At 36.5% G+C, this 27,176-nt stretch overlaps 1 protein-coding gene across 1 annotated transcript in view; it reads right to left on the bottom strand.

Annotated features, from left to right (window-relative positions):
• The window catches only part of LOC306873848 (short transient receptor potential channel 5-like), a gene marked incomplete at both ends in the record, with an annotated part of 52,869 nt that overhangs the window by 6,851 nt on the left and 18,842 nt on the right, over positions 1 to 27,176 (bottom strand). Inside the window, 4 exons of the mRNA XM_079423351.1 lie at positions 283 to 478; positions 5,087 to 5,409; positions 7,320 to 7,459; positions 10,318 to 10,654. Of these exons, the coding sequence (XP_079279477.1) occupies positions 283 to 478; positions 5,087 to 5,409; positions 7,320 to 7,459; positions 10,318 to 10,654 (996 nt within the window). The remainder of the gene's footprint in view (positions 1 to 282; positions 479 to 5,086; positions 5,410 to 7,319; positions 7,460 to 10,317; positions 10,655 to 27,176) is intronic.

The following is a 27,176-nucleotide window of genomic DNA, read 5'->3' as shown; positions in this document are numbered from 1 at the left end:
GAGACTTCTAAAGCATTAAAAATCTTACCAACCTCAAACTTTTCAATCAAAATTTGACTGATATAATACTTTTTAATTAAAAATACATCTTTAAATTTGAAAAAGCCTAAAATTTCATGAGTACATGAAAAAGTCTATAATTTCTATTAATCAGGAAGTGCTACATTGACACCTTTAAGTTTGTACTATGGGGACCTGCTTGCAATGTGTACATGCAAAATGAGAAACTGTGTAAATTACAGTATATTTCTGGCTTTTTTAATTATTGTGGTCAGTACTCACAGCAATGAGCTGGTAGGAGTTGTTCATCATAGCGATGAGCATGTTGAGGAGAACCACCAATGAGATGACGTTATAGGTGCCGAACATAGTGGCTCCAACAAACTCTGTGAACTCGTGCCGAGCTCTTACATTTGTTACATACAGATTCAGGAGTCCAAATATCGACCAGAACAGTGACTGAAGTGTTTCAAATAACCTGAAAGACACATAGATGGAGATGCAGAAGGCAAGAAAGAGAGAGAGAAAACACATGAATCAGAATATTGTGCAACAACATCACAGACGCATTTAGGATGGGCCAGAGAAGGTTACAAAGCTCCAGGGATAAATATATATATTTATATATATATATTTCAATCCATTTAGTTTTTTGTTAGGTTTATCCAGTTATATTTAATTCAGGAATATATATTACATATATCTCATTTTTCACATTGCTTTATTTATTCCATTGCTGTTCCATTTAGAAACTTCAAAATCATCTTTGCACTGGCAGTCTGAAAATCTATTTAAAATTGAATGAATCTCACCAACTGATGGTTTACACGCACATAAACATGCACAAGCAATGCGATGCGAGCCTGTCACAGCTTTGTAAATAAGAAGCTAAGTATTCCAATGTACAGGAGCAAAAATTTCAGAAGGCGATGTCTGGCTGCCTCTAAGAGTCGAAGTTTGTGCATCTACAAGCTCCCTTAGGATGAAAGGAATTGTGATTTTTTTTTTTTGTCGCATTAAATATTCAACATCATCAGCTTTCATCAAAAGTCTTACCAGAGATAAATACAATGTGGTTTCCTGAAAATAGGAAAGAGGAGTTCCAGAAGAACTGAAAGGATATAGCACTGTAGATCAGCTATGGAAGCAGGTATTAGACTGCGTTTAATAGAGTTAGATGGGAGAAACTTCAGTGGCACAGACATACAAGAGAAACATACAGCAAGACTATTGAGAGAACGCTGACAATGAAAAGTGCTGTGTCTGGGAATCCAGTGTGAAAATCATAAAATCCAGTTTTATTTTGTGTTTATAGCAGACTTGTAATGTCTCACTGCCTTTAATTCCCAACAGCACGTGCAGTGGCAGCCTTGGCTCACTTTGTGCCCTAGGCAAGATAAACACGCCTGAAAACACCCCCAACAACAACATGTAATAGTATGTATATAGTGTGTAGTACAGAATATTTGAAATATTAATACAATTTATGCATTTATGAGTCATAGGTGTGTATGTGTGTGTGTATTAAATGATTTACAATTATTATAAAACACACACACACACCGTAAACCAAGACAATACTGATTTATATAACAAATTTAATAAATATCTGTACAGTATACATATATATATATATATATATATATATATGTATACTGTACAGATATTTATTAAATTTGATATATATATATATATATATATATAAAAGTTTGATTTAGAATTACAAATCTTACAACAATTATACACACACACACACACACACAATTATCTATCTATCTATCTATCTATCTATCTGTCTATCTGTCTATCTATCTATCTATCTATCTATCTATCTATCTATCTATCTATCTATCTATCTATCTATCTATCTATCTATCTATCTATCTAAACACACTATACACATATGCTTGATTTCTTTATATGTTTTTGATTACCACTTGATGCTTGGTTTATTTAAATCCCTGTGGCTAAAAATGTGACAAGACAAGTGGCCCCTCGCTTTGAATGGACATGATGTTTCTGAGCAGGACATCGATATATCTGTGTGCAAGCTGTGAATAGTGGTGTCCATTTTGAACACATGGGCCGGATTTAGAAGGTTGCATCCATGTTATATTTTTGGCACTTTCAATGTCACTGATACAATAAACTAATAAAAAATAGAGCGTGGCCGGCAGCTTAAGCACAGGACTGCCATGACAGACCTGCCGTGGCGGAGCCCTAATGGAGGCACACAGGTTTGCCTCAAGCACCTCACTGACTTGTCAGAGATAGTGACATAACAACTGGCAGCCCACTAGAGCCAGCAGCCCTCCACATCCTGAGCCGTTTCAGCCGACATTTGACATTTGAAGCTTTCGAATTGAAAGGCCAGAATAATACAGAGAAGACATGAATATATTTTGAGTGGTACTGGTGTGTGTAAGATCTGTCTTCAGAAATAAATTTAGCATCTATGCACTGAACAAAAAAATTATTCTGAACCAGAATTTTTCTAGAAAAAATATCCAAACATCCATAAGGCAAGATACTTCAGAAGCAAAAATGACATTTCAATTAAATGTAAAATATAATTCTCATTTATTTGAGAACACCTGTTTTCCGAGAATATATTTTGAATCAAGTTTATTTTCCTTACCCTACACTCAGAAAAAATGGTACAAAAGCTGTCACTGGGGCACCTTATTTATTCCTAAAGGGTGAACATTAGTACCTTAAAAGGTACATTTTAGTACCTAAAGTGTACAAATTTTCCCCATACAGGCTTAAAAAAAGAAAAAAAAAAAACTTATAGGTTATGTTTTTCTGGAAATATATATACTGTATATACTGTACTGTATATAAAGAGTTTATTTGCAAAAACAGATAACTTTTTTTAATTGTTATCATTTTTTATTGTGTTTTATTGTGTTAGAGTTAGCTGTATACAGTTAGCTGTATTTTGTTTTTGTTATTATTATTTTCAATTATTTCAATTATTATCAAAACAACCCAACTACAGTTTGAATGATATTAATTGGAATGCAGGATAAAAAACATGATTTTGAATAATTTTTAAAACGGAGTCATCTGTTTTTGCAAATTAACTCTTTGTATATCCTTATATATAATTGTCAGCGCTCCCGCTTAATAGAGACCATCTGGGTTTCGTGATCCTGGTTCACACGCTTTAATCCATGCATAATTATGAGACAGAATGCAGATGATCACGCAATATTGAATCGGCAGAGAATCGTCTTTCTGCGAGTCATTAAGAAATTATGGTTCTACTCTATTTAAAGAAATATGAGGTCAACGTGTGAATACATAATGTGCGCACTTTTGGAGTAAAAGTTTGTAAGTTAGTTTGCAAAGCACTGAGCAAAAATAAATGGAAACAAATGCGATTGAATATGTACAGGTTTGTGTCTCGTTATTCAAAATATAATTAACTCCTGATTGATTTTGCATTTCTGGCAGAAATAAGACCTATTAGTGTCACTGAAACCAATTATGATCATAAATAGCTATCTAATGTCAAGGTCAAATCAGAATATTTATTGTAAATATGTTTCTGTAACAGCTGCCAAAAATAATCTATATATTTATAGCTCCACTATGATTTGTGATATATTTTCAAGAAAACAATCATCCCTCTGGTTTGTTCACAAATTGTACCCTGTATATATATATATATATATACACACTAGTCAACATTTGAGGTGGATCAAAACCTTTCATCAAAGTTGTCCTAAAACCAAAATGCAATCAAGTCTTAGGACAACCTTGATTAAGTTTCTTTGATCCACTTCAAATGTTGACTACTATATATACAGTATATATATATATATATATATATATATATATATATATATATATATATATATATATATAGTTTTTCTGTTTTCGAGAAATACATTTTTTTTATTTACATTTTTCTTTTTCTGTGTCTTTATGAAAGGCCCAAGCCACATGGAATATCAAAGACTAATCTGTGAAGGAGAGTCTCTGTGACTGAACCTCAGAAAAACACCACAGGAAGCCTGAAGGAGCTTGTGCTGCTTCAGATGTGATAGGGGTTGAGGGATTTGATACTTCAGTGTGGTAATGCCACATACAGCTGCAGGCAAAAAATGGAATTCTGATGGAAATGCAAGAAAATCCCCAGAGGTCTCAACAACATGCTCAGGTTTTTTTTTATGTTTCAGGTGTTTATATTTCACAGAGCAGCTGCAGTTTTCTGAGGGACACAGAACAGATTTATCTTCTTCTTTCTCAACATTAGCTCTCATAAATATTCATGAGATGATTCTTGAACCTGCATTATTGTGCAGTGCTGGATGATTGTGCGGTTATCGATGCGTCATTGATAAAAAAAATCACTGGTAAAGCAAGAGGTCTTAATGAATATTCAGAAGCAGCATCAGCGCTGCCCTATCAGGCATTGACTGAGGCTGACCTGAAGCTGCAGAACAGGAAAGGATGAATGCATGTTGTAAACAAACAGCATTGAGAAAGCTTCCTTGAAACTACTAACAATATAAAATTGTTCAAAAACAGTTCAAAAACTGACTACATAAAACTACTAAAAAGTAGTTGACTACAGTACATAAGATATATATGGGGGCAACAGAGTGCTGCAGGGAGGATGTAAACAAGTTAGCATTTAGCACTTCCAATTCCATCACCCCAAAGTCAATGGTTTTTTGAAGGGGTGCTTGGTTAAATGTCTGAAGCAAGGTCTGTGGTTAACACAAGCTGAAGATATTTTCCCTCCTTTGTGACTTTTTTAAAAGCTGCTAACAAGCGGCTAAATTGAGGTTGTTGAAGACATTAAACATCATCACATGGAACAGGTAAACTCATCTTCTCACGAGTCCACTTTTACAGCCTTGTTGTGTTTGTTTATAATTTGCAAATTATTTTAACTCAAACTTTGACAACTGCTGCACAGTAGTCAAAAATGAATCTGTGAATCGTTGTTTTTAAATGATTCATTTAAATGAACCGTCCAAATGAACTAAAGAACTAAATGAACAGAATAATACAACAAACAGATGTCAGAGGTTGAAAAAAAGAAAAGAAAATAGAAAGCTGACAAACTTACGTAGAGAATGCATTGTTCTGTTTCTCACAGCGGATCCCCTTGCAGTGGTTGGGTTCATCAGCTGCCTCGGTCTCGTAGTAAAAATATAGCTGGTTGAGTCCATTGGCGAAGGCCAGCAGCACTAGACAGTAGATGAAGAGGAACTTGAGGATGTCCAGCAGCATGCGGCCAAGTGAGATCTGCAGCGGGCCCAGGTGAGAGTTGGCCGTGAAGAGGGAGATGAGCCGAAGCGAGCTGAAGATGTTAGCGATGGCAAACAAAGCCTCGGCGATCAGCGTCGGATGCCACATCTCCCATTCCTCTCGTGGACGAGAACTGTTATACTAGAGAGGACAAAAATATCATTATTTAGTTTCATTGTAAGAACTACTGTATATGCTGTGCCACTTTAGTGCATTGAAATCAGCACCAAACCCTGTGATTTAAAAAGTATTTTACACAAGTATATAAACACAATTACTTCTAGTTATGTAAACATAATGCAATAGAAGTGCAAGACTGAATTTATTTGATCAAAATAGAGTAAAAACAGTAATATTGAGAAATATTATTACAATTGAAAATAACTATTTTTCTATTTTATTATATTTTAAAATGTAATTTATTCTTGTGATGCTGAAGCTGAATTTTCAGCATGATTACTTCAGTCTTCAGTGTCACATGATCCTTCAGAAATCATTCTGATATGCTGATATGCTGCTCAAAGAAATATTTCTTATGATTAACAATGATAGCGCTACATATTTTTTAATTTTTAATCATTGGTGTATGTGCATTGTGATCATGCTTACAGATGGTTAGCCAAGTCTTGGCGGATTTGTGTAAAGTCCATTTTTAGCCTTATTCACATACTTTAACACCCACAATCCAACATAACCAGGTGCTAAATGCACTGGTATAGCGCTACATCATGCATATTTATATTCATTGCCAAGTCACTGTCATTTGTTTCTGGACAAATAAGCCTCCTTTTTATGCAAATGTGGCTCAATGGATCGGAGTCACATACGTGAATGGATTGGCTTATTTGCCTGCTGCAGTTAATGCTGCGCTACTTAAAAGGAATGTTTGTGTTTATTTTCTAGTGATCATGGCAGCAGTAATTCATCAAATGATGATCAGAAGATGGAGAAGAATGTAATAACTATCACATATCTATAGATACTGTAAAATTTTGCCATTTTAAAGAGTGGATTCAAATGCCTGGATTGCAGTGGTGCAATAAAAATTGCAATCAGCATGTGATTGCACCATTAACTAACGTGATTTGCATAATTCACTGAGTGAATCAGGTGCTGTAACAATACCGACAGCAGACACAAATGATACAATACTATAAGTAGGTTCAAATCACTCCTTCTAGAAATTTTTGGAATGGTTTGGTGAAGAATAATGGAAAAGTTCAATGCGGAAACTACAGTGTGTGGAAGTTCTTCCATTAGTTTTTGTTCTGGATTTGCCTCAGTCTTTTTCTAGGCAGTTGAGTCAAAGGTCTAACAGATTCTTAAGGCATTTCCTGAGCTTTTGCCTTGCGTAACGTCACTTGAGGGTGGAACGAGACGCCTTCTCCCCTCTGCACCATCCCTCAATTCCATGTTTCAGTGGGCAGAGAAATAAGGCTGGCTTTTCAGTGCCAGGCATGGCTGAGCTCTTCTTGCTTTAAATTCTGTTCTCTACTGGGACTAAGACCACAATATTAACTGTCTAATAAATTCACCCCCAACACACAAAACAAATGGTGTAGAAACAATTTTCACTCAGAAATTGCTAGTAAATTTCACAAACAATTAAAAAGAAACAGCAAGTGACACTGAAAAAAATGTGTAAAAAGTAAAAACTGAAAAAAAAAAAAAAAATGAAATAGTTATTTACAGTTTGCCTTTTTTTTGTTTTTTACAGCATATTCCCACGTTTTGGAATCGTTCTTTAAAAAAATAATACATGTAGACAGGAACATACACAAACATTCATAGCCTGTAAATGTAATTCTTGAAAACGTGTCCAAACACTAAACAAAACATAAATTATATGGCTTGGACCATTTATCATTTTGCACAAGTATGCACACACACACATGCTGTAAGTGGGCTGGAACCCCTTCCATGCAGGGTGACTAACACAGCTGCAGATGGTCATGAAGTCTGGAGTGTGTCTGCGTGCATGTGCTCGCGTGCATTCGAGTGTGAGCGTGGATGACTGAATCGACAGCAAAACATTTACAGCAGGAGCTCACCTTGACATATGCGACGATCTTTAAAGATATAGTGGCCAAATAGAGAGAATTCATGGCAAAGTCCATCAGGTTCCACCAGTCATGGACGTACTCATTAAAACCTCCGTCCCACATCTCCTTAATCTCAGCCCATATAAAGCCTATGAGCAAAACACACAAACATAATGGCCTAAACTTGGAATACAGAATATACTGGTTATTGGAAAATATTTTAATTTATTGTATCAGTTGATATAATTGTTTATATATTAGATGATATTGCATTTTTAATTGTGCATGTTCATATAGAATAAGAATCAGAATTAGCTTTATTCAACAAGTGTGCGCAAGCACATAAGGAATTTGTTGTGGTTTTTTAAAGGGGTCATATGATGCGATTTCAAGTTTTCCTTTCTCTTTGGAGTGTTACAAGCTGTTTGTGCATAGATAAGATCCCTGAAGTTGCAAACACTAAAGTCTCAAAGCCAAAGATATATTCTTTATAAAGGTTAAGACTCTGCCACGCCCCCCCTAAAGCGGCTCATTCAAACACGCCCCCACATCTACGTCACGGTGTGGGAAGATTTGCAAAACACCGCCCAAATGTATACGCAGTGAAAGAAGGCGGAACTATTATTCTCACTGTAGTATTGTTGCTGACGTCGGCGCCATGTCCTGGAAATGCTGTGTTTCGTTGTGAAAGCGAAGGTTCTTTGTTTGGGCTTCCAAAAGAGGACACAACTAGAAATCAGTGGTTAAGTTGTATTTACAACACTGTTCCAGAACAGTTCAACCTAAATATTAGTAGGGATGGGACGATACACCTACCTCCCGATTCGATACTATCACGATACTTGGGTGCCGATACGATATGTATTGCAATTTTTTTTAAAGAATCTACAAGTATTGCGATTCGACATTGCTATGTGTTGCGATTTTAGTTTTTTGTTTTTAACTCTAGACCATGGGAATAAGTTGAATAATACACTTAATATACAGACTGTCACACACAAAAAAAAAAAAACAGATCTTAGACTAGACAATGGAAAATAGTTGATTATACCCTTAAAAGAGACTGCATATGATGAGTCATATTAACAAAAACAATGCATCACATCTTTCTAAACTTTGTGTATATTGTGTACAGTTTATATTTAAAGTACCAAAACCCTGAACTTGCACATGAATATAATAGTGAAATGTTCAACAAAATGAGCATAAAAAATACTTTCTGAAATAAAATAAAGTGCTATGTTACTTTGCATAGCGTTTTAGTCATGTTTTCCCAGCAGTTGGGATTCAAAACGTGAAGGTGCAGAAAGAACTCTGGAAGATGTTTGATCCTCTGCCTCCTTCATTGTTTTGCTTTCTCGCGCCGGCTTTAAACGTATATGACGTCATCATTAAACAGCTCAAATTCGTATAGATTATTAACATACAAATGAAGACAGAGTTATATGCGAACCAATATATATTTGTGCTTTTGTGATATTTAGTTTATTTTTCCTTTAATATTTCTATTATTTAAGGGGATTTTGCTAAATATTAACATCGCTGATACTCAAAAATTTTGATCAGTGCACTTCGGCGAATTGTCTCATTGGAAACAACAAAGTGCTGATGTACATTTGATGTAAATAAGAGATTAAGTCACTGCAGACAACATCACTGATTATAGCTTTTTTTAGTGTGCTTACACTCACGCTAGACTGAATTCAGTTATATTCTTTGATAATATGTTATTTGCTCTCTGTATAATTTGTTTGTTGTTTGAATAATTGTGGACATGCTGCGTTAATTCAACTTAAAATGTTTTTTTATTAAACGTGATCAGGTTAAATACAAATTCAGCCCCCCCCCCCCCCCGCAGTACTTGTGTACCCTGGCGGGCGCGCCCCACACTTTGAGAACCACTGCATTACACCAAGAACGCAAAATAATGTTCTTTTTGTCAACGTCATATGAACCCTTTAAGGAGCTCTTGGTACATACATGCATACATACATAGGACATAGAAAATCATAATAATAAATAATAATACTGTGATATGAATCTGAAACAGATTTATGTACAGATTTGTGCATTATTTAGTATATACAACTGTATAAATAAAAAAATGCATAAAACACTAATAATTTAATTACACTGTTAAATGTAATCTTTAGCTAATCTCACAATTAATTTCTATTTTTAATATAGTACATAATATATAGTGCATAATGGAGTGATGCCTGAATTCACTTGTAGATTTATTTTATTTTTTAGTGTTTTAATTTTAATTTATTGTATCAGTTGATGTTACATATTTAATTGTGCATACTTATTTTCCCTGCATTTACATTTAGATTAGCTTTGCCATCATCTGACACTCAAAGTTAACATTTAGAAACACTAATAATTTAATAACTTAATAACAGTTAAATGTGATCTTAGCAAATATAACAACAAAAAAAAATCCAATATTAATGTACATTATAGCACATGCCTAAATTCACTTCTATATTTATTTTAGTTTTTAGAACTTTATTTGTCATTTTATCTTAGACAAAATATTATTGTATTTGAATTTTAACAATTTATTGGTTATCGTACATGAGAAAAACTTTTTTCTTTGTAATAACTTTCTTTAGGATTCTTTGCATCAAACTAAATTTTCATGCAGACCATCCACAACTGAAATTAAATCAAATATTTCAATTGATGTTAGTTATATTTTGAATGTATTCGATGTAAATCAATGTGAGAGAAAAAACCATGAAAACACTAAAATAAATATCACACTAAAAGTTCAAATAATTCACAAAATAAAGTTGAAAACAGTGTGTTTTTAATGGTTAAGGCTTAATTAGCTGTAGAACTTTATTACTTGGGTTAAGGGTTAAGTAAAAATCCCTGACCTGAATATTTGAAGAATATCAATACAGTGTTGACTTGCACAGAATTTCATAATATATTTCATTAACAAAATTTAAACATGCTATATGACCTACATCCCCATGACACATCCAATCATACTCACCCAGCACCCAAGGTAGTATCATCCACTCCACCACAGTGGGCGGAGGGCCCTGTATGTGTAGGTTGGTGCGTGCTATGTGCTGTGAGGCTAGGAGGAGGAGGAAGAGGAAGGTGAGGTAGGAGGCTGTGTGGCAGATAAATTTGATGAAGGGTTTTTTAATGAAGAGCCCCAGTGTGCTTTTTGGAGCCAGCAGGTAGACCAGCGAGAAGACCGGGAAGAGCAAGCCGATAATGAAACACATGACCAGCTTAACTGCCCAGTGACGGCGTCGCCAGCCAGGAAAACCATCATACCATAGTGTGGCCAACAGCTGCTGACAGTTTGGCTGCGCCACAAACTGGAGGAAAAAAAGAGAGAGAGATTTGTAAATGGATTTTAAAGGATTTGTTAATGCTCATGCATAATGGCAACCATACGCAGAAGGACCAATTAACTGGGAGAAAAAAGAACATTATTCACTCTGACAAGAATGAGTAATCTTTCATCTATCTTACAGATGGGTAAAACGACCTAGGTTACGTATGTAACCCAGGTTCCCTGAAGGGAACGAGAGCTGCGTCTCGCAGTGCTTATATACTTCCTGGTCGTGACGTCACCCCGCCCGTGACGCTTCGCCCTTCTATTGGACTGATTACATACGATATTCAGAGCGGAATGACGCTGAGGGCGTTCCCATAGCGTCTCCGGACGCAGCTCGACGTTCCTGGAAGGGAACTACATATTTTCATAATCCATTTGTTGGTGGGTGGTATGATTGACTAGTTGACTGACTATAATTAGGGTCCACTAGATCCAAATCAGATGTTTCTTAAAATTCATAAGAAAAAAAATATATTTTCAAATTCACATATGCCATCTTAAAAAAAATCCACCACTCATGGTGCAAACATTTCAACTTTTTAAAAATGTTTTGGGTGCTCTGTTTGATGCATGAATAGAAATCCTACATTTTTATGATGCATGGATTTATTTCTGAAATATGCATTTATGATTTAAATACAACAATTAACTTTTAAGACTTTGTAATGAGTCTGGCCTGTGTTCCCTGTTTTTCACTTGGACTTTTAAGTTGCTTCCTGTCTGGAGTGTCTTTGTAGCCAGTTTGTAGGTCTTTTGGATTCCTTTATTACTCTCTGATTGTATTCAAGTGTGTTTTGCCATATTGTTACCCTGTGTGTATTTAAACCTCTGTATTTCATTGTCAGGTCTTGTCCACTGTTGGATGTTATATTGGCTTCTTCAGTTCTGTGCCTGTTTTTTTGGCTACTGTTCCTGTTCCTTGTCCTTGAATTATTGTTTAATAAATACTGCATTTGGATCATACTCTCCCTTGTCTCTAAGTTCACCAGCACAAAAGGTTTACACCCTAATTTCTTTATTACAGCCAAGTGATTTGAAAATATGTTCAGAATCCTTTCAACCAAATCATTAAAATGAACCAGCAGTTCAAAAGAACAATTAGTTCACAAATCAGATGTCACTGCTTTACACAGATGCCCAAAAGAAAATGAAAGTTACTGTCTAGATTTTTGTAAAAAAAAAAAAAAGATACATCTAGTACTCTACGTAGATTTATTGTATTAACATATCTCGTTTTAAAGAACAGACAAATACTGTGATTCATTTCTCTGCATTTGTTGTTGATTGAACCATTTGTGTTAACACATTTAGAAATATCACTCATGGTTTGCAGCTGAATAAGAATGTGGTGACAGGAAGACAGACAGAACTGGCAAATGCAAACGGCACTATGATAATTATATTCCTAAAGGAAAGGTTTACTCATCTTGATTATGCCATTCCAAACACCTCTGACTTTCTTTCTTCCATGGAACACAAAAGGAGAAATTTCGCTTAATAAAATGGTCGAAGCATGCAGTGACAATGAAAGTGAACTGGAGCTGTCAAGCTTCAAAAAGTAAACACAAAAGTATCATAAATTGGTACATTAGTATATTCTGAGTCCTTAATAACTTTGTGTAAGGAACAGACCCAAATGCAAACCATTAATCACTGAAAAATGTAATTTAGAAACTTTAAAGGGGTAATCGGATGCCCATTTTCCACAAGTTGATATGATTCTTTAGAGTCTTAAAGGGGTGGTTGACTGTTTTTTTTTTTCTAGGCTTGATTGTGTTTATGAGGTGCAGTCTAACGTGTTTATGCTTCATTTAAAAAAAAAAAAAAAAAAAAAACATTATTTTTCACGCAATTTACCTTTATTCCACAATGCACCGGTTGCATTGTAAACAATGACGTCGTCAATATTGCTTATCAATGTGAGCCCGATTGAAACGCAGAGGATATTAGTGAAGAGTATAGCGCAGAACCTGTGCAAGCACGGCTCTTAATGGTATGTTTGTTTGTTGTTGTCTCATACTTTTAGATACTCTCTTGTTTGTAAATTCTACTGCTTCTGTTAGCTTTTAATAGGTTTTATTCTGATTAAAGCTTTAATACAGCATAGCAACCGCACACCCGCCCATGTATAACGCTTCTCATTGCTATGTGAAAATAAGCTGATCTGATGATCTGAATGAGAGAGAGAGATGCAGAGTGTGTGCAGAGCAGGAAGACACGAGAAACATTATTAAGAACGGCTGTTTTAGAACATTGATTTTGAAAGTTGTGAATCCAGTAGAATCATTAGAAGACAGAATCACGATACATATATGAATAGATTTTTACATGCACCCCTAATTTTCTCTTCTTCTTCTCTAAAGCAGCACAGTATGGCCTCGCACCCTTCCTTACATGTTCCCGAGGGCGAGGTTTATCTGGGTTTGTGACGTATCGGACCCTGGAAGTAACCCGTTGTAGTCCCTATGAGCCATTTTTGTAGGCATTAAACTGCCAGAATTTTAAAAGACTTAATATCTCCGTTTTCATTGAACTTTCAGCGCTGCAACTTTGCAGGTACTGTTTATGCTCAAACAGCAACATTACACACTAACTAACGTTAAAAAAGTAAAATTGCAATCAACCACCCCTTTAATAAAAAGTCTATAACATACTTTGGTTAAAATTTCTCAATGGTAGTGTAAAAAAACACTTTCTTTACCCTGTCAAAATCAGCTCTGTTTTCATCAAGCCATTATAATCCATGTTGCTTTAAATGCTAATAAGCTCTGCTGACCCCGCCCCTCTCTTCCGTGGGGTTACGAGAAGACTGTAAACTTCAGCCATGAAACTGGATAACTAGCACATTATTAGGAAAGGTGATTTGCAAAGATTCATAAAAACCAGTTCACTCAGCTCAGTCAGGGTGGGTCTAAGGTAAGACGGCCTTGTCAATCAACTATCGTGGGAGTGGTCAGTACTGAACTACATTATTCTGACAGGAATCTCAGAACAGCCTGATTTGAGAAAGGAGATGTTAAAATGGGGATAAAAAAAAAAACAGAAAAACTGGGTGGATTTTTATCATTATAGGATGGATGTGTACACACACTTCCAACACACATTTATGTTCAAACAACTTTTAAGGTGAATTTTGCATCCAATGACCCCTTTAAAGCCCCAGTCTTCATTTATTTTCATTATATTAAAAAGATTGGCCAGGAAATGCATAAAAAATAATGCTAAGAATAAAAAAATACAAACACAGATACGTTATATAGGTTTGCAACAACACAAAGGCAATTCAATTATGACAAAATATTCATTTTAAGGTAAACTATTTCTTTAATGATGCAAAAAGTATCTCTATTATCAATCATTCTCAAAGAAGCAAGTGGAGGATAAATTGAGAAAAGCTTCTTCAGAGTGTAAACAAAACTAATTACCAGTTTAGTGCATTGCTGTAGACTTGCTTGTAAGAGAGCATCCTCAGAAACATCTGCTTTGAAATGAAGCGAGCCAAGAATTGACTCGCCTCATATTTCATAGCACATTTGTGATAAGTTATCTAGTGGCTGTAATGGAAAATTCTGCGTGGGATGACAACACTGCATGATAGATGACTAACAACTCTTTCTCAGATTTAAAAGTTTCCGTTGTCGAGAGTTTCTGTATAGCAAGCTTGAGAGATCAGTGGCTTCTGAACCAACAGTGCCCCTCTGAATATCCACAGCTAATCACTGGTTTCCCACAATCCCTCACTCAACCTTATTGCAAAGATCACAAAAGGTCCCGAAGGAAAAGACAATCAACCTCCACTTAATGAAGTAAGCTAATATAAGCACCTGAACCCCAAAGGTGAAAAAGGACACAAGAGTGAATTTAACAAAGAGCTTTGAGAAAGGAGGTAGGACAGTAATTTCCTTCAGGTTTGATTTTATAATGAACCGCTTGTGAGGTTGGCTCGCTTCCCTACACCTGACTTGTTGGTATTTCTTCCATGGTGTGAGGGTAATGCTACAGCAATAAGCTAAATCTCTTATTCATCCATCAATATGAACACTAACCTTCAGGCGGCCCTTTAGCTAACAACACCATTCCTCAACCTGCCCACGAAATGAGACTGATAGCATCCCAGCCAGCATGCACCGTTACAGACTGTAGTAATGACTTACAACACGTGGCTCGCAAGTAAATAAATGGCGTCTTGTATTCTGACCTGTGAGAACGGTCTGGGTGCTGTTCAAACCTCAACACTGCATTGAAGATAAATGAAACTGGATCACTGTAAAGATTGATGAGTTTGCTGTAGTAGTTTGCTAGACTTTGATATGAATGAAGTGAATGAATTGTTCTTGCTCACTTCCATGCAGTCCTGGGGAGTAACAAACTAAAACCAGTGATGCTAGTAAACTAACTACATTTTTCAGTACCATGACAGAAGCTCAGCTACATAATAGGTTTTACAGCTTATTTTACCATGAGTAAAAGTTTGTTGACAGACAATGACTGAATGAAAGGAGGCATGTTGTTCACTCTGTTTGGCAAGGAGACAAATGAAAGTGCATTGAAGATCAGTCTTACTTGTGTACATAGCACTATCCTCAATTTATGGGTGTGGATAAATTACTAATGTCCATACACACACACACACACACACACACACACACAAATGACGTCAAAGAAGAGTAGCCTTTTGAAAATGCACTGCTTTTGTTGAACAGTAAGTGTCTATGGAAGCTTATCTCCAGAAGTTAATGGAGGCTAACTGGAGGAAAAAAATATATCTAATTTGTTATGGTACTGAAACACAACACCATTTCTCAAATCTCCGTACAGAGATTTCCAATTAGGGGTAGTTTGCAAAGATTTTAGTTTGCTTTGTTGAAGCTATTTAACAGAAATTATGACTGAATTGCATTTAATTTATAAATAAATGTGTCTTTCTCAGAGACATTTCTCAATTATTGCCCACAGAACTGTCAAAACCTGTGAAAGACAAACAAAAGCATGGCTCTTTAAAAGATTAATTCACTTCCAGAATAAAAAAAATCTGATAATTTACTCTCCCCATGTCATCCAAGATGTCTTTCTTTCTTCAGTCGAAAAGAAATTAAGGGTTTTGAGGAAAACATTTCATGATTTTTCTCCATATAGTGGACTTCAATGGGAACCAATGGATGAAAGGTCCAAATTGCAGTTTTAATGCAGCATCCAAGACCTCTAGGTGATCCCAGCCGAGAAATAAGGGTCTTATCTATAGTGAAACGATCGGCCATTTTCAAAAAATTTACATTTATATACTTTTTAACCACAAATGCTTGTCTTGCACTAGCTTGATCTAACGCATTATGTAGTCACGTTGGACAGGTCATGTGTGACGAAGGCGGAAGTACCGACTCAGTTTTTACAAAGCGAACGTGTAAAGAAAGTCAAACAGCCTTTACAAAAAAAAGAGGTAAAACAACGATTTTGGAACATTTTGAAGTCTGAGGAGAAAACGAGATGGAGTTTTTCACCCTACCCTCCTTTTTGAACCAGAGTACAAAGATGAAGAACTAACCATGCATGACCTTTCCAACGTGATTACGCAATGCGTGAAGTCGCAAATGTGCATCGCTAGATCAAGACAAGCATTTGTAGATAAAAAGTATAGACATTTTTAGAAAATGACCGATCGTTTTGCTAGATACTGTAAGACCCCTATTTCTCAGCTGGGATCATGTAGAGCTCTTCGAAGCCACAATGAAACTTCATTTTGGACCTTCAGCCCGTGGGCTCCCACTGAAGTCCACTTTGTGGAGAAAAATCCTGGAATGCTTTCCTCAAAAACCTTACTTTCTTTTCGACTGAAGAAAGAAAGAAAGACATCTTGGATGACATGGGGTGAGTAAATTGTCACAAAATTTTTATTCTGGAAGTAAACTACTCCTTTAAAAGGAGAACCTATTTGTTTGTTTGTTTTTTTCATTCGCAGTATTCATTGTTTTAGTTTACACTGTATGGTATACTACAAGACAAGCACTTGAAGATCTTCAACTCACATTTGCAACATATCTTGAACTGAAACTGAAAGGTGCCAAGTTATGCAGTAATAATAAATAATAAAATAAATCAATATTGCAATAATATCCACTTTAATAAATTAAATTACAGTGTTTTAGAATTAGTCTAGGCTATTGAAGAAATGAAAAAAGTATTCACTTATAATTGAAATCCCATAACTGCTAGTCCGCCCATTCAAAAACTCAAGTCACTAGTATGAATCAACACTATTACTTTAGATTCACACGGGGCGACCTTTATGAGACAGTTCGGGAGGTGAACAGAAGGACAGGTTATGAGTTAATCTGTTGTTCTTCTGCCTTGTTTGACAGAAAGCGATTATAGAACAACAGATGTCCTGTCCATGTTCTGGTTGCTAGGGAGCAGTATGCTAATGAGGATTGATCTCCAGCTCTGATAATGCAAAGAGTTTAGGCTGGTTCACTCTTGAAGAGTCGCTGACTATTGCAGAGTCAAAGAATACATTAACTTTCCCCAACACTGTGCACACCTGCTCTGCATGATGTGCATTTCACTTGCATGACAGACTGCATGTGTGCCCAACACTATTTGAATGCTGAGGTCACGCTTAAAAATGCATGAATGCATTATATAGCAAAATATGACCATGGCATCTGCAAACAAATTATTTTACAGGTTTTTTCACAGCCGACTTTACTTTTCTGACTCATTTTTGGTCTTTGCATGAAATTAAGAAGTCAGTTCTCCTCACGTTCTCACAAGTGTGCAACAGGTGCAGTTCATCACATTAACTATGAACATGTTTCACTAACATCTAACAACCAGAAGGTTTCCAAGTACTTAAGTCTTAATTTTGAACAATATATCTATTGCTTCAATAATGTATCTATAAATAATGGTTCTTTATTGGCATTCATGGTTCCATGAAGAACATTTAACATCCATAGAACCATTCCATTGAACAAAAGGTTCTTTATAGTGGAAAAAGGTTCTTTAGATCATAAAAATGTTCTTTACACTCGTTTAAGAACGCTTCAAGGAAAGCGAAACCCTCTATAGGACCTTTATTTTAAAGTGTATCATTTAAAATATTATATACATTCTTTACAGTTTGATGGCTTGATTTCTAAATATCAATTGAATTTTGGTGGTTGTATGCTCTCAGCAGCCAGTAATTTACTACACAAAGGACAAATCATTCATGCCTATTCTCCTCAGTCACCGTAGCCACCCGATCCGGTCCGTATCCAGCCCAGATGGTCACTGCAGTCACCAGATCCAGTCCGTATCCAGATCAGATGGTGGATCAGCACCCAGAGACAACCTCTACAGCCCTGAACATCAGCGGAGACCAGGACACCGAGATGAGCGCCAGAGACAGATCCACAGTGAGGACCCCGCCACTTAGACAGCCATCGGGAAAGACCACTGGAACCAGTTGAGCCCTTACAATCTGACTTTGCTGCAGTTGGAATTGAACTGCTGGTTCGTTTGGCCAGAGGAGAACTGGCCCCCCGACTGAGCCTGGTTTCTCCCAAGGTTTTTTTCTCCATTCTGTCACCGATGGAGTTTTGGTTCCTTGCCGCTGTCGCCTCTGGCTTGCTTAGTTGGGGACACTTCCTTTCCAGCGATATCGTCGACCTGATTGCAAAGACACTATTTAAACTGAACTGAGCTGGATGATGACATCACTGAATTCAATAATGAAATGCCTTTAACTGAAAATCTTTTTTTAATCTTTTCATTTTACATTATTGACACTATTTTCCTTTTTTGATATTGTGCAGTTGCTTTGACACAATTTACATGGTTAAAAGTGCTATATAAATAAAAGAGACTTGACTGGATAACATTTTCGTTATTAATAGAATTGTCCAGTTTCATTGGACAAACAGTATTCAATATCAACAACAACCAAAAAGTAAGCATTTTCTCCTTTCAAATACTGATAATACTATTTATTTTCCAAAATTAACTATGATATGCATGTATCATCTGCTTTTAGTGTTGTTTTCCTGTTCTTGACCCTCATTAGTACTGACATATGACCCATTTTGAGAACCACCGCTTTAAAAAACAACTTCATTGCAATGTGTACTGCAGCCACCAAACAACATCTGAATGTTTTCTTCACTGCAATCTCAAAAGATTACAGAAAAACTGCAGAAGTGCACTGTGATCAGCGGCTTTTTTATTTCTGCCAAATTAAGTTGCCATTGGTGATCTAGCCGTTCCCTAAACCCCACACACAACACCTCCTAAATCTTTTAAAACGGCTATTTTCTAGGAAATTGTCTCTTTAAGGGTACAATGCTTCCCAAATCCCTTTGAAACGCTCTGCTGTAAAAAAGGCTTTGCGCATCAAAGTTTCTCAATATGAACCGGTGGACTAAATTGCGTAAAAGTAGGAGATGAATCAAAACTCATACTGAAGTACAAAAGCCTGAGAGAGAGAGAGGGATAGAAGGGATGATGTTTTGTTTTCATCCTCAGTGCAATACAACAATGGTTTATATTCAAATCTGTGAAAAATGGTCATTAAAATCTCATTATACACACAGAAAAGCTGTCTTGAGGCTCATGGCAAATATTAGAGTAAAACAAAAACTGGATATCCTTGAAATGTGTATTATTTGTCTTATTTTTACATGCAGAAAGAAACAATGAACCACATGACATGTAGAAAGGACTAAAGGTTATTCAGGTGCATAAGCACTCCCTTTAGATTACTCAACAAGAACTATTTAGCTGCCACTTTGACTTTATTTGAGTAATGGAACTTGCAGACCTGACAAGGCGGTGGGTACAGGCTACAGGCTACTTTAAGTCACATTAGTATGAGTTATCTGCATGTCAGTGGCATCTACTCAAGTTACTCAAGTCGAATCATACTCTAAAAAGACAGTTTCTCATTAAGCTCCTTATAATCAGAACACAGTGAGTGTGAAAAAATGTTTCTACAGTAAGGTAAGCTACTACTAGCTCTTTCGGCATTACATAACAGATTGTGTGCATCTCATATAACTTAAAAATATAATGATTTTCAATGTTTCTTAAACTGCTTGAAGGAGATACTATAATAATTTAAATGGTTTTACAGGAGTTATAATAAATATGATATTATATTATAAAATCTGATTAATATTATATATTTAATCAGAATCAGAATGAGCTTTATTGGCCAGGTATGTTTACACATACGAGGAATTTGTTATAGTGACAGCAGCTCCACAGTGCAACAGAAAGACTACAACAGGACAGGACACAGATAATAAAATAATAATATACAAATATACAAATAGGCAATGTACAAAACAGCAAAAACACAATATATAATATAGACAATTACAGTATGTGTGTACAGGTCCGATATGCGCAAATTTGAAATGAAAAAATAAGTATGTGTGGTGAATAAATCATGTATAATAGTGTTGTGTGTTCCGCGTTTATTGTCAAGTGTTCATGAGATGGATTGCCTGAGGAAAGAAACTGTTCCTGTGTCTGGCCGTTCTGGTTCTCAGAGTTCTGTAGCGTCGACCATATGGTAACAATTCAAAGAGGGAGTGTGCTAGATGTGAGGGGTCCAGAGTGATTTTTAACAGCCCTTTTGCTCACTCTGGATAAGTACAGTTCTTGGAGAGTGGGGAGGGTTGTACCAATGATTCGCTCAGTAGTCCGGACTACCCTCCGTAGTCTTCTGAGGTCAGATTTGGTAGTTGAGCTGAACCAGACAGTTATTGAAGTGCAGAGGACAGATTCAATGATGGCAGAGTAGAACTGTTTCAGCAAGTCCTGTGGCAGGTTGAACTTCCTCAGCTGGCGAAGGAAGTACAACCTCTGCTGGGCATTTTTCACAATGGGCTCAATGTGAATGTCCCACTTCAGGTCCTGAGAAATTGTGGTGCCACGGAATCTGAATGACTCCACTGCAGTCACAGTGCTGTTCATGATGGTGAGTGGGGGGAGAGCAGGGGGATTTCTCCTGAAGTCCACGATCATCTCCACAGTTTTGAGCGTGTTATGCTCCAGGTTGTTAAGACTGCACCAGACAGCCAGCTCCTTAACCTCCTGTCTGTAAGCAGACTCGTCACCGTCCTGGATGAGGCCGATCAGTGTGGTGTCATCTGCAAACTTAAGGAGCTTGACAGAGGGGTCTTTAGATCTGCAGTCATTCGTGTAGAGGGAGAAGAGCAGTGGGGAGAGAACGCAGCCCTGAGGAGCTCCAGTGCTGATGGTGCGGTTGGATGTGAATTTTCCCAGCCTCACTAGCTGCTGCCTGTCTGTCAGGAAGCTGGTGATCCACTGACAGATGGAGGTGGGGACGGAGAGCTGTGTCAGTTTATTCTGAAAAGTGTCCGGGATGATATTATATATTTAATATTTATATAGTTAAAAGCGGAGCTGAAGTCTACGAACAGGATCCTCACATAAGTCCCTGTTCTGTCCAGATGCTGCATGATGAAGTGCAGTCCCATGTTGACTTCATCATCCACAGACCTGTTTGCTCTGTAGGCAAACTGCAGGGGGGCCAGTAAGGGTCCAGTGGAGGCCTTCAGATAAGTCAAAACCAGTCTTTCAAATGATTTCATGGCCACAGACATTAGAGCCACAGGTCTGTTGTCATTAAGTCCAGTAATTTTGGGTTTCTTTGGGACGGGGATGATGGTGGGGCATTTGAAGCATGAGGGGATTCGCACAGCTCCAGTGAACTGTTGAAGATCTTTGTGAAGATGGGGGCCAGGTTGTCAGCACAGATTTTTAGGCAGGCTGGTGACACACCGTCTGGGCCTGGTGCTTACCTTCTTTTGTTCTTTCTGAAGACCTGGCACACGTCATCTTTGCTGATCTGAATTGTAGGTGTGGGGGAGAGGGGGGTTGCTGGAGGTGTGAATGGTTGTGTGGAGAGGTGTTCAGGGCGAGTGTGGGGTGATTTTTAATATCTTAGTTTCATTATAAATATTATTATATAGAGTCATGGCCAAGAATATCGGCACCCTTGGTAAATATGATCAAAGACGGCTGTGAAAATTAATCTGCATTGTTAATCCTTTTGATCTTTTATAAAAAAAAATAAATAAAAAAAAAAATAAATCTAACCTTTCATTGGATAATAAGAATTTAAAATGGAGGGAAATATCATTATGAAATAAATGTTTTTTTTTTTCTCAAATGCACATTGGACACAATTATTGGCACCCCTAGAAATTCTGATGAGTAAAATATCTCTGAAGTATATTCCCATTCATATTCAAAATTGAGCACTCCAGGGTGATTATGAACATGAAATTATCCAGCCATGGCTTCCTGTTTCACAGAAATATAAATAGGAGGGAAAACAAAGCCCAAATTTCCTTAATCATCCATCACAATGAGAAAAACCAAAGAATATATTTCTGATGTGCAGCAAAAGATAACTGAGCTTCACAAATTAGTGAAGTGGCTTTAAGAAAAGAGCTAGAGCAGTGAAAATTCCCATTTCCACCATCAGGGCAACAATTAAGAAATTCCAATCAACATAAAATGTTACGAAACTGCCTGGAAGAGGACGTGTGTCTATGTTGTCCTAATGCATGGTGAGAAGGAAAGTTTGAGTGGCTAAAAACTCTCCAAGGACCACAGCAGAAAATAGTTGAGTCTCGGGGTCAGAAAACCTTTAGAAATGTGTCAAACAGCACCTACATCACCACATGTTGTTTGGGAGGGTTTCAAGAAAAATTATCCTAGCTCATCCAAAAACAAACTCCAGCATATTCAGTTATCAGACACGACTGGAACTTCAAATGGGACTGGCTTCTATAGTCAGATGAAACAAACAAAAGAGCTTTTTAGCAGCAAACACACAAGATGGGTTTGGTGAACACAGGGATAAAAAGTACCCATGTGTACAATGACATATACTGCTGTATTTTTGATGTTGTGGGCCTATATTTCTGCTGGAGGTCCTGCACATCTTGTTCAGACGCATGGCATCATGGATTCTATCAAATACCAACAGATAAAAAAATCAATAAGTGACTGCTTCTGTTAGAAATCTTATAATAGGCCATGTTTGGATCATCCAACTGTACAATAATCCAAACACAAACCTCAAAAACAACACAAAAATGGGTCACTGAGCACAAAACCAAGCTTCTGCTATGGCCATTCCAGTCCTCTGAACTGAACCCTGTAGAAAATGAGTGGAGTGAACTGAAGAGATGAAGCACCAACATGGAGCTGGGAATCTAAAGGGTCTGGAGAGATTCTGGATGAAGGAATGGTCTCTGATCTCTTGTCAGGTGTTGTCTAACCTCATGAGGCATTATAGGAGAACATTTAGAGCTGTTAAACTGGCAAATGGAGGTTTCAAAAAGTATTGAATAAAAGGGTGCAGTTAATTGTGGCCAATGTGTATTAGAGAAAAACATTTATTTCATACTGATATACTGATACCCCCCCCCCCCCCCCCCCCCACCCCCATTTTGAATTCTTATCAGCCAATGAAAGGTTAGATTTTTGTGATTTTTTTAAATAAAAGATAAAAAGGATTAACAATGCAGATTCATTTTCATAGCCTTCTTTGATCATATTTACCAAGGGTGCCGAACATTTTGGCCATGACTGTATATAAACCATATAAATATTAACCATCTGAATCTAACCATGCCATGTCAACAAATGGAAAATTCAGCTATTTATCATGATGTCTATATCAATTACCGTGCCTTTAGCCTCAACAGCAGGAACACTGTTCTTTTACATATTCTTTAGTTATGGAAAAACTGTTAATTTAATTACCAGTAAATCAGTAAAAAAAAACAAAAACAAAAAAACATTTGTCTCAAAATATATTTTGTAATTTGATTAATTCTCATGTGTACATACATCTATAACAATAAATAATTAAATAAATAAAATATTTAATGACTAATTAGTGCAACAAAGAATTAGTCAAATGTCCACATGCATAATGAAATGTGGATGTTTAGGAAATATTATATTATTTTATATTATATTATCTTATATCATTGTGGCAAGTAGCAAGTGCTTATTTAAACTGCAATGTTTTAATATTAACTTTTTTTGTAGCTGATCAAATTTTAGGGTTAGCTTAGCTTCAATGGTAACAAAAGAGCTACTGTGGTTTAGGAGACATCAGTTATGCAAACCCTACGCCTCAAATCTCCCCCTCCCCACCATGCAGTTCTCCTTCAACCTCCCCTAATAAGCGTTCAGCTTGCTCAATTTCATTTTACACAGTTCGGGTCAGATGTGATTTAAATGCTAATTTACTTAGCCTCTCCATTTTCCCCAGCTGCATTGTTGCTGCAGTGCCACTGCAATTCTGTAGAGCAGGCAGAGCTCCAAACAACAGATCACGATCGCTGTTAGCAGAATGTCATTCACTCTTTAGCTGAGCATGAGCAACCTGGCAGATAATGCACCGCTGGCTGCGGGAAGTGTCGGGTGCCACTCCAGCCAAAGTTCACAAATCATGATATGACTTTTTACAACAGGGGAGTCAATATTAATTTCATATTGTTGCAGTACATTCATCTCATACACTCTAACTGACATAATTATAATTAAAAGAGGAAGGATGTTAAAGGAAATGAGATTGGACCGGCCAACTGCATACTGTATGCAATAATGTCAGGCCTACAGACATTTCAAAGCATTATAACATAAATAAAAAATACATAACTAGTTTGTATCTAGTTTATACAACAGATATGGGTAATGGACAAATTTGTCAAGTTCCACAATAAAACCATACAAATCATTCTGAAGAGGTATCCCAAAGTCCTAAAAAATATTATTAAAAGTATTATTATTGTGTTAAAAAACACATTTCTATTCAATATTTATTTTTTTATTTATTTTTCATTTAGTTGCTAATGCAACATTTCTCACTTTCATTTAGTTTAACTTGATGTACTAAAATAATAATAAAAATAAATTAAAAAGTAAATAAAAAATAAACTATAGAATTTTTTTTTAAGAAACCTAGCAAAAAGACAACTAAATTATTAAAATTACTTTAAAAAACAAACCAAAAAACTATCAAAATATTCATAAAAATCTCTGATTGGGGGAAAGCTTGTTGAGTCTTGTAACTTATGAAAGATAACAGAAATGTATTTTTTTCAGAATAAATGACGTAAATATCACAGAGGATTAGAGATTAAAATACAATTTATTTTTCAGTTCTACTTCCTATTGCTAGTGTGAGATTTTGACTGAACATTTGAATTTGCCTGTTAAAATACAAGATGCACCATCTGTTTTTATGGTCCACTTTTCAGGAAGAGAAGGACAGAAATATATGCCTTAGCCTTTAGGAGTACACTAGCATATAAATGGCCTCAAAGATACCAAATATGCGCTGAAAGTCAGTGAATTCCAATTATGATTTCAATCACCTTTAAAGGGCTGTGTTCACAGATTGTGCCTAAATATGACCAAGAAATTCTCAAGAGCAATAATAAATGTTTCGTTCTACTAACCAAGCTCTACTAAACACTAGTTTAGTAACAGACATCAGAAGTAGAATCCCAGTGTTGTACAGTATGACAACCTGACTAAGCTGTAAACACTTCCTCTGATTTCCTAAGTGAGGAATCATCAGGACATATTCTCCAGGGCACAATCCACCAGCGAGAACTTCTACAACCTGTACACTCACTCACCAGTAAACCCACAGAATAGATAAAAATAACCTCTGCCAGTGATAGAGTAAGAACGAGAGGGAAAGATTATGAGATGGAGGCGGAGGCCAGTGAAAAAGTGAGAGATGCAGAAATGCAAGTGTAAGAATGGAGTGAAGACTAATCGCTCCCAGCTTTTTCCCCGGAGATCTTCTGTCCCTGTTTGTACTGTAGCAGCGGAAAAGAAACTACATAGGAGGAGGAGGATGTAGCTGAGGAAAAAAATTAAGTCAAAGAGCATCTTGATGAGACAGAATAAGAGTAGGATGGAGACCAAATTTAGGGACTGTATGGATAAAGCACTATTGAGTTTGGCTAACTCTTGGCAGATGTCATGGCCGCTGTCCTCGCAGGTCTGAAAAATGCTGTTTCAGGGTTATATAAATAGGCATTGTGTCACTCTAGTAAGCTGTGCCCGCTGGCATGTTCAGCTGCAAAAACGACATGGCACAAGGTCCCAATGTTCCTCTGTGCAATCTGTAAAAAACGCTTTAAAACTCTGTATTGAATTATGAACAATGCTGGTGTATTATTCAGCCATTTATATGATGAAATCCCTCATAATTCATATTTAATCACAAAACAACTTCGAGCTAACCACAACAGTACAAAGTACAAATCGAAGGTGAAATGTTCAAATCAGTGTCCTCACATTTTGAATTTTTGACTAATCACAACAGCACATGAGAAATGTGCACAGAGCAGATTGAGAATTGTAAAACTATTGATTTTAGGTTAACAAATCGTGCGGGTGAATCACAACTACATAGTAGTGCTTGATGAGGTGTGAAGTGGTTTAATCGATACATAAGTATTTATAGGGTATATTTAGTACTAGGAGGCAAGTAAGTTTAAAAATATAATTCATGCTTTGCTGAAACTGATGACGCAGAATATGCATGAATGTCACAACAGCACACATCAGATTCTGAGAAAATTAAAGAATCTTCTGAATTAATCAAACTGTGCATTCACCCGGTTTCCCTACAGCAGTGTTCACTGTTCACACCATGGTTTAATAGAAAGTTTTACTTTTATATTATACCTTTTATGATGACTGTGCATTTTTAGTCTTATTTTGTCATGATATCAAAACATATTTTCTTAAAGGGGTCATCGGATGCAAAATTCACTTTACATGTTGTTTGTAAATAAATGTGTGTTGGAAGTGTGTGTACACCATCATCAAGCATATGTATACTATTACAGACAAGACATTTAAAAACAGTCACCACCACTGAATATAAAATCCCTATTTTAAAATCTCCTTTCTCAAATCAGACTGTTCTGAGATTCCTGTCAGAATGACGTAGTTCTGAACAGACAGCTCCCACGATAGTTGATTGACAAGCCGTCTTACCTTAGACCCGCCCTGAGTGAGCTGTGAGCTGTCCGCCATTGTCTCCAATTAAGCAATTGAGGTGTTTTGTTGTTGGATATAATAATGAACATAGCAGTCGTTATTTACTCCCAACATCTGAGCCGCTGAAGACGCAGAGGATTAACGTTACTTTTGTTTTGAATGGAATGCACCGATCCCCGATCTGCCTAAATGCATCTATGTTCGCACAAATCATTTGTGATCCAGCTTCATCTACAGAAGTGAATATAAAGGGGTTTTTTTATGAATCTTTGCAAATTACCTTTTCTAATATATGCTAGTTAGACAGTTTCACGGCTGAAGATTACAGTTTACAGAGGAGGTAATTTTGACTTTTCTATAACAATCTGGCGCTTCTGAATCAGCGACTGTATGTTTAGTTATTAGTTTAGTAGTATTTGCTATTGACTGTTCAAATGCAGAGT

Source organism: Barbus barbus (assembly GCF_936440315.1).
Source record: "Barbus barbus genome assembly, chromosome: 8".
In the NCBI taxonomy this organism is placed as follows: domain Eukaryota; kingdom Metazoa; phylum Chordata; class Actinopteri; order Cypriniformes; family Cyprinidae; genus Barbus; species Barbus barbus.
This window is presented reverse-complemented; position numbering and strand designations above follow the sequence as displayed.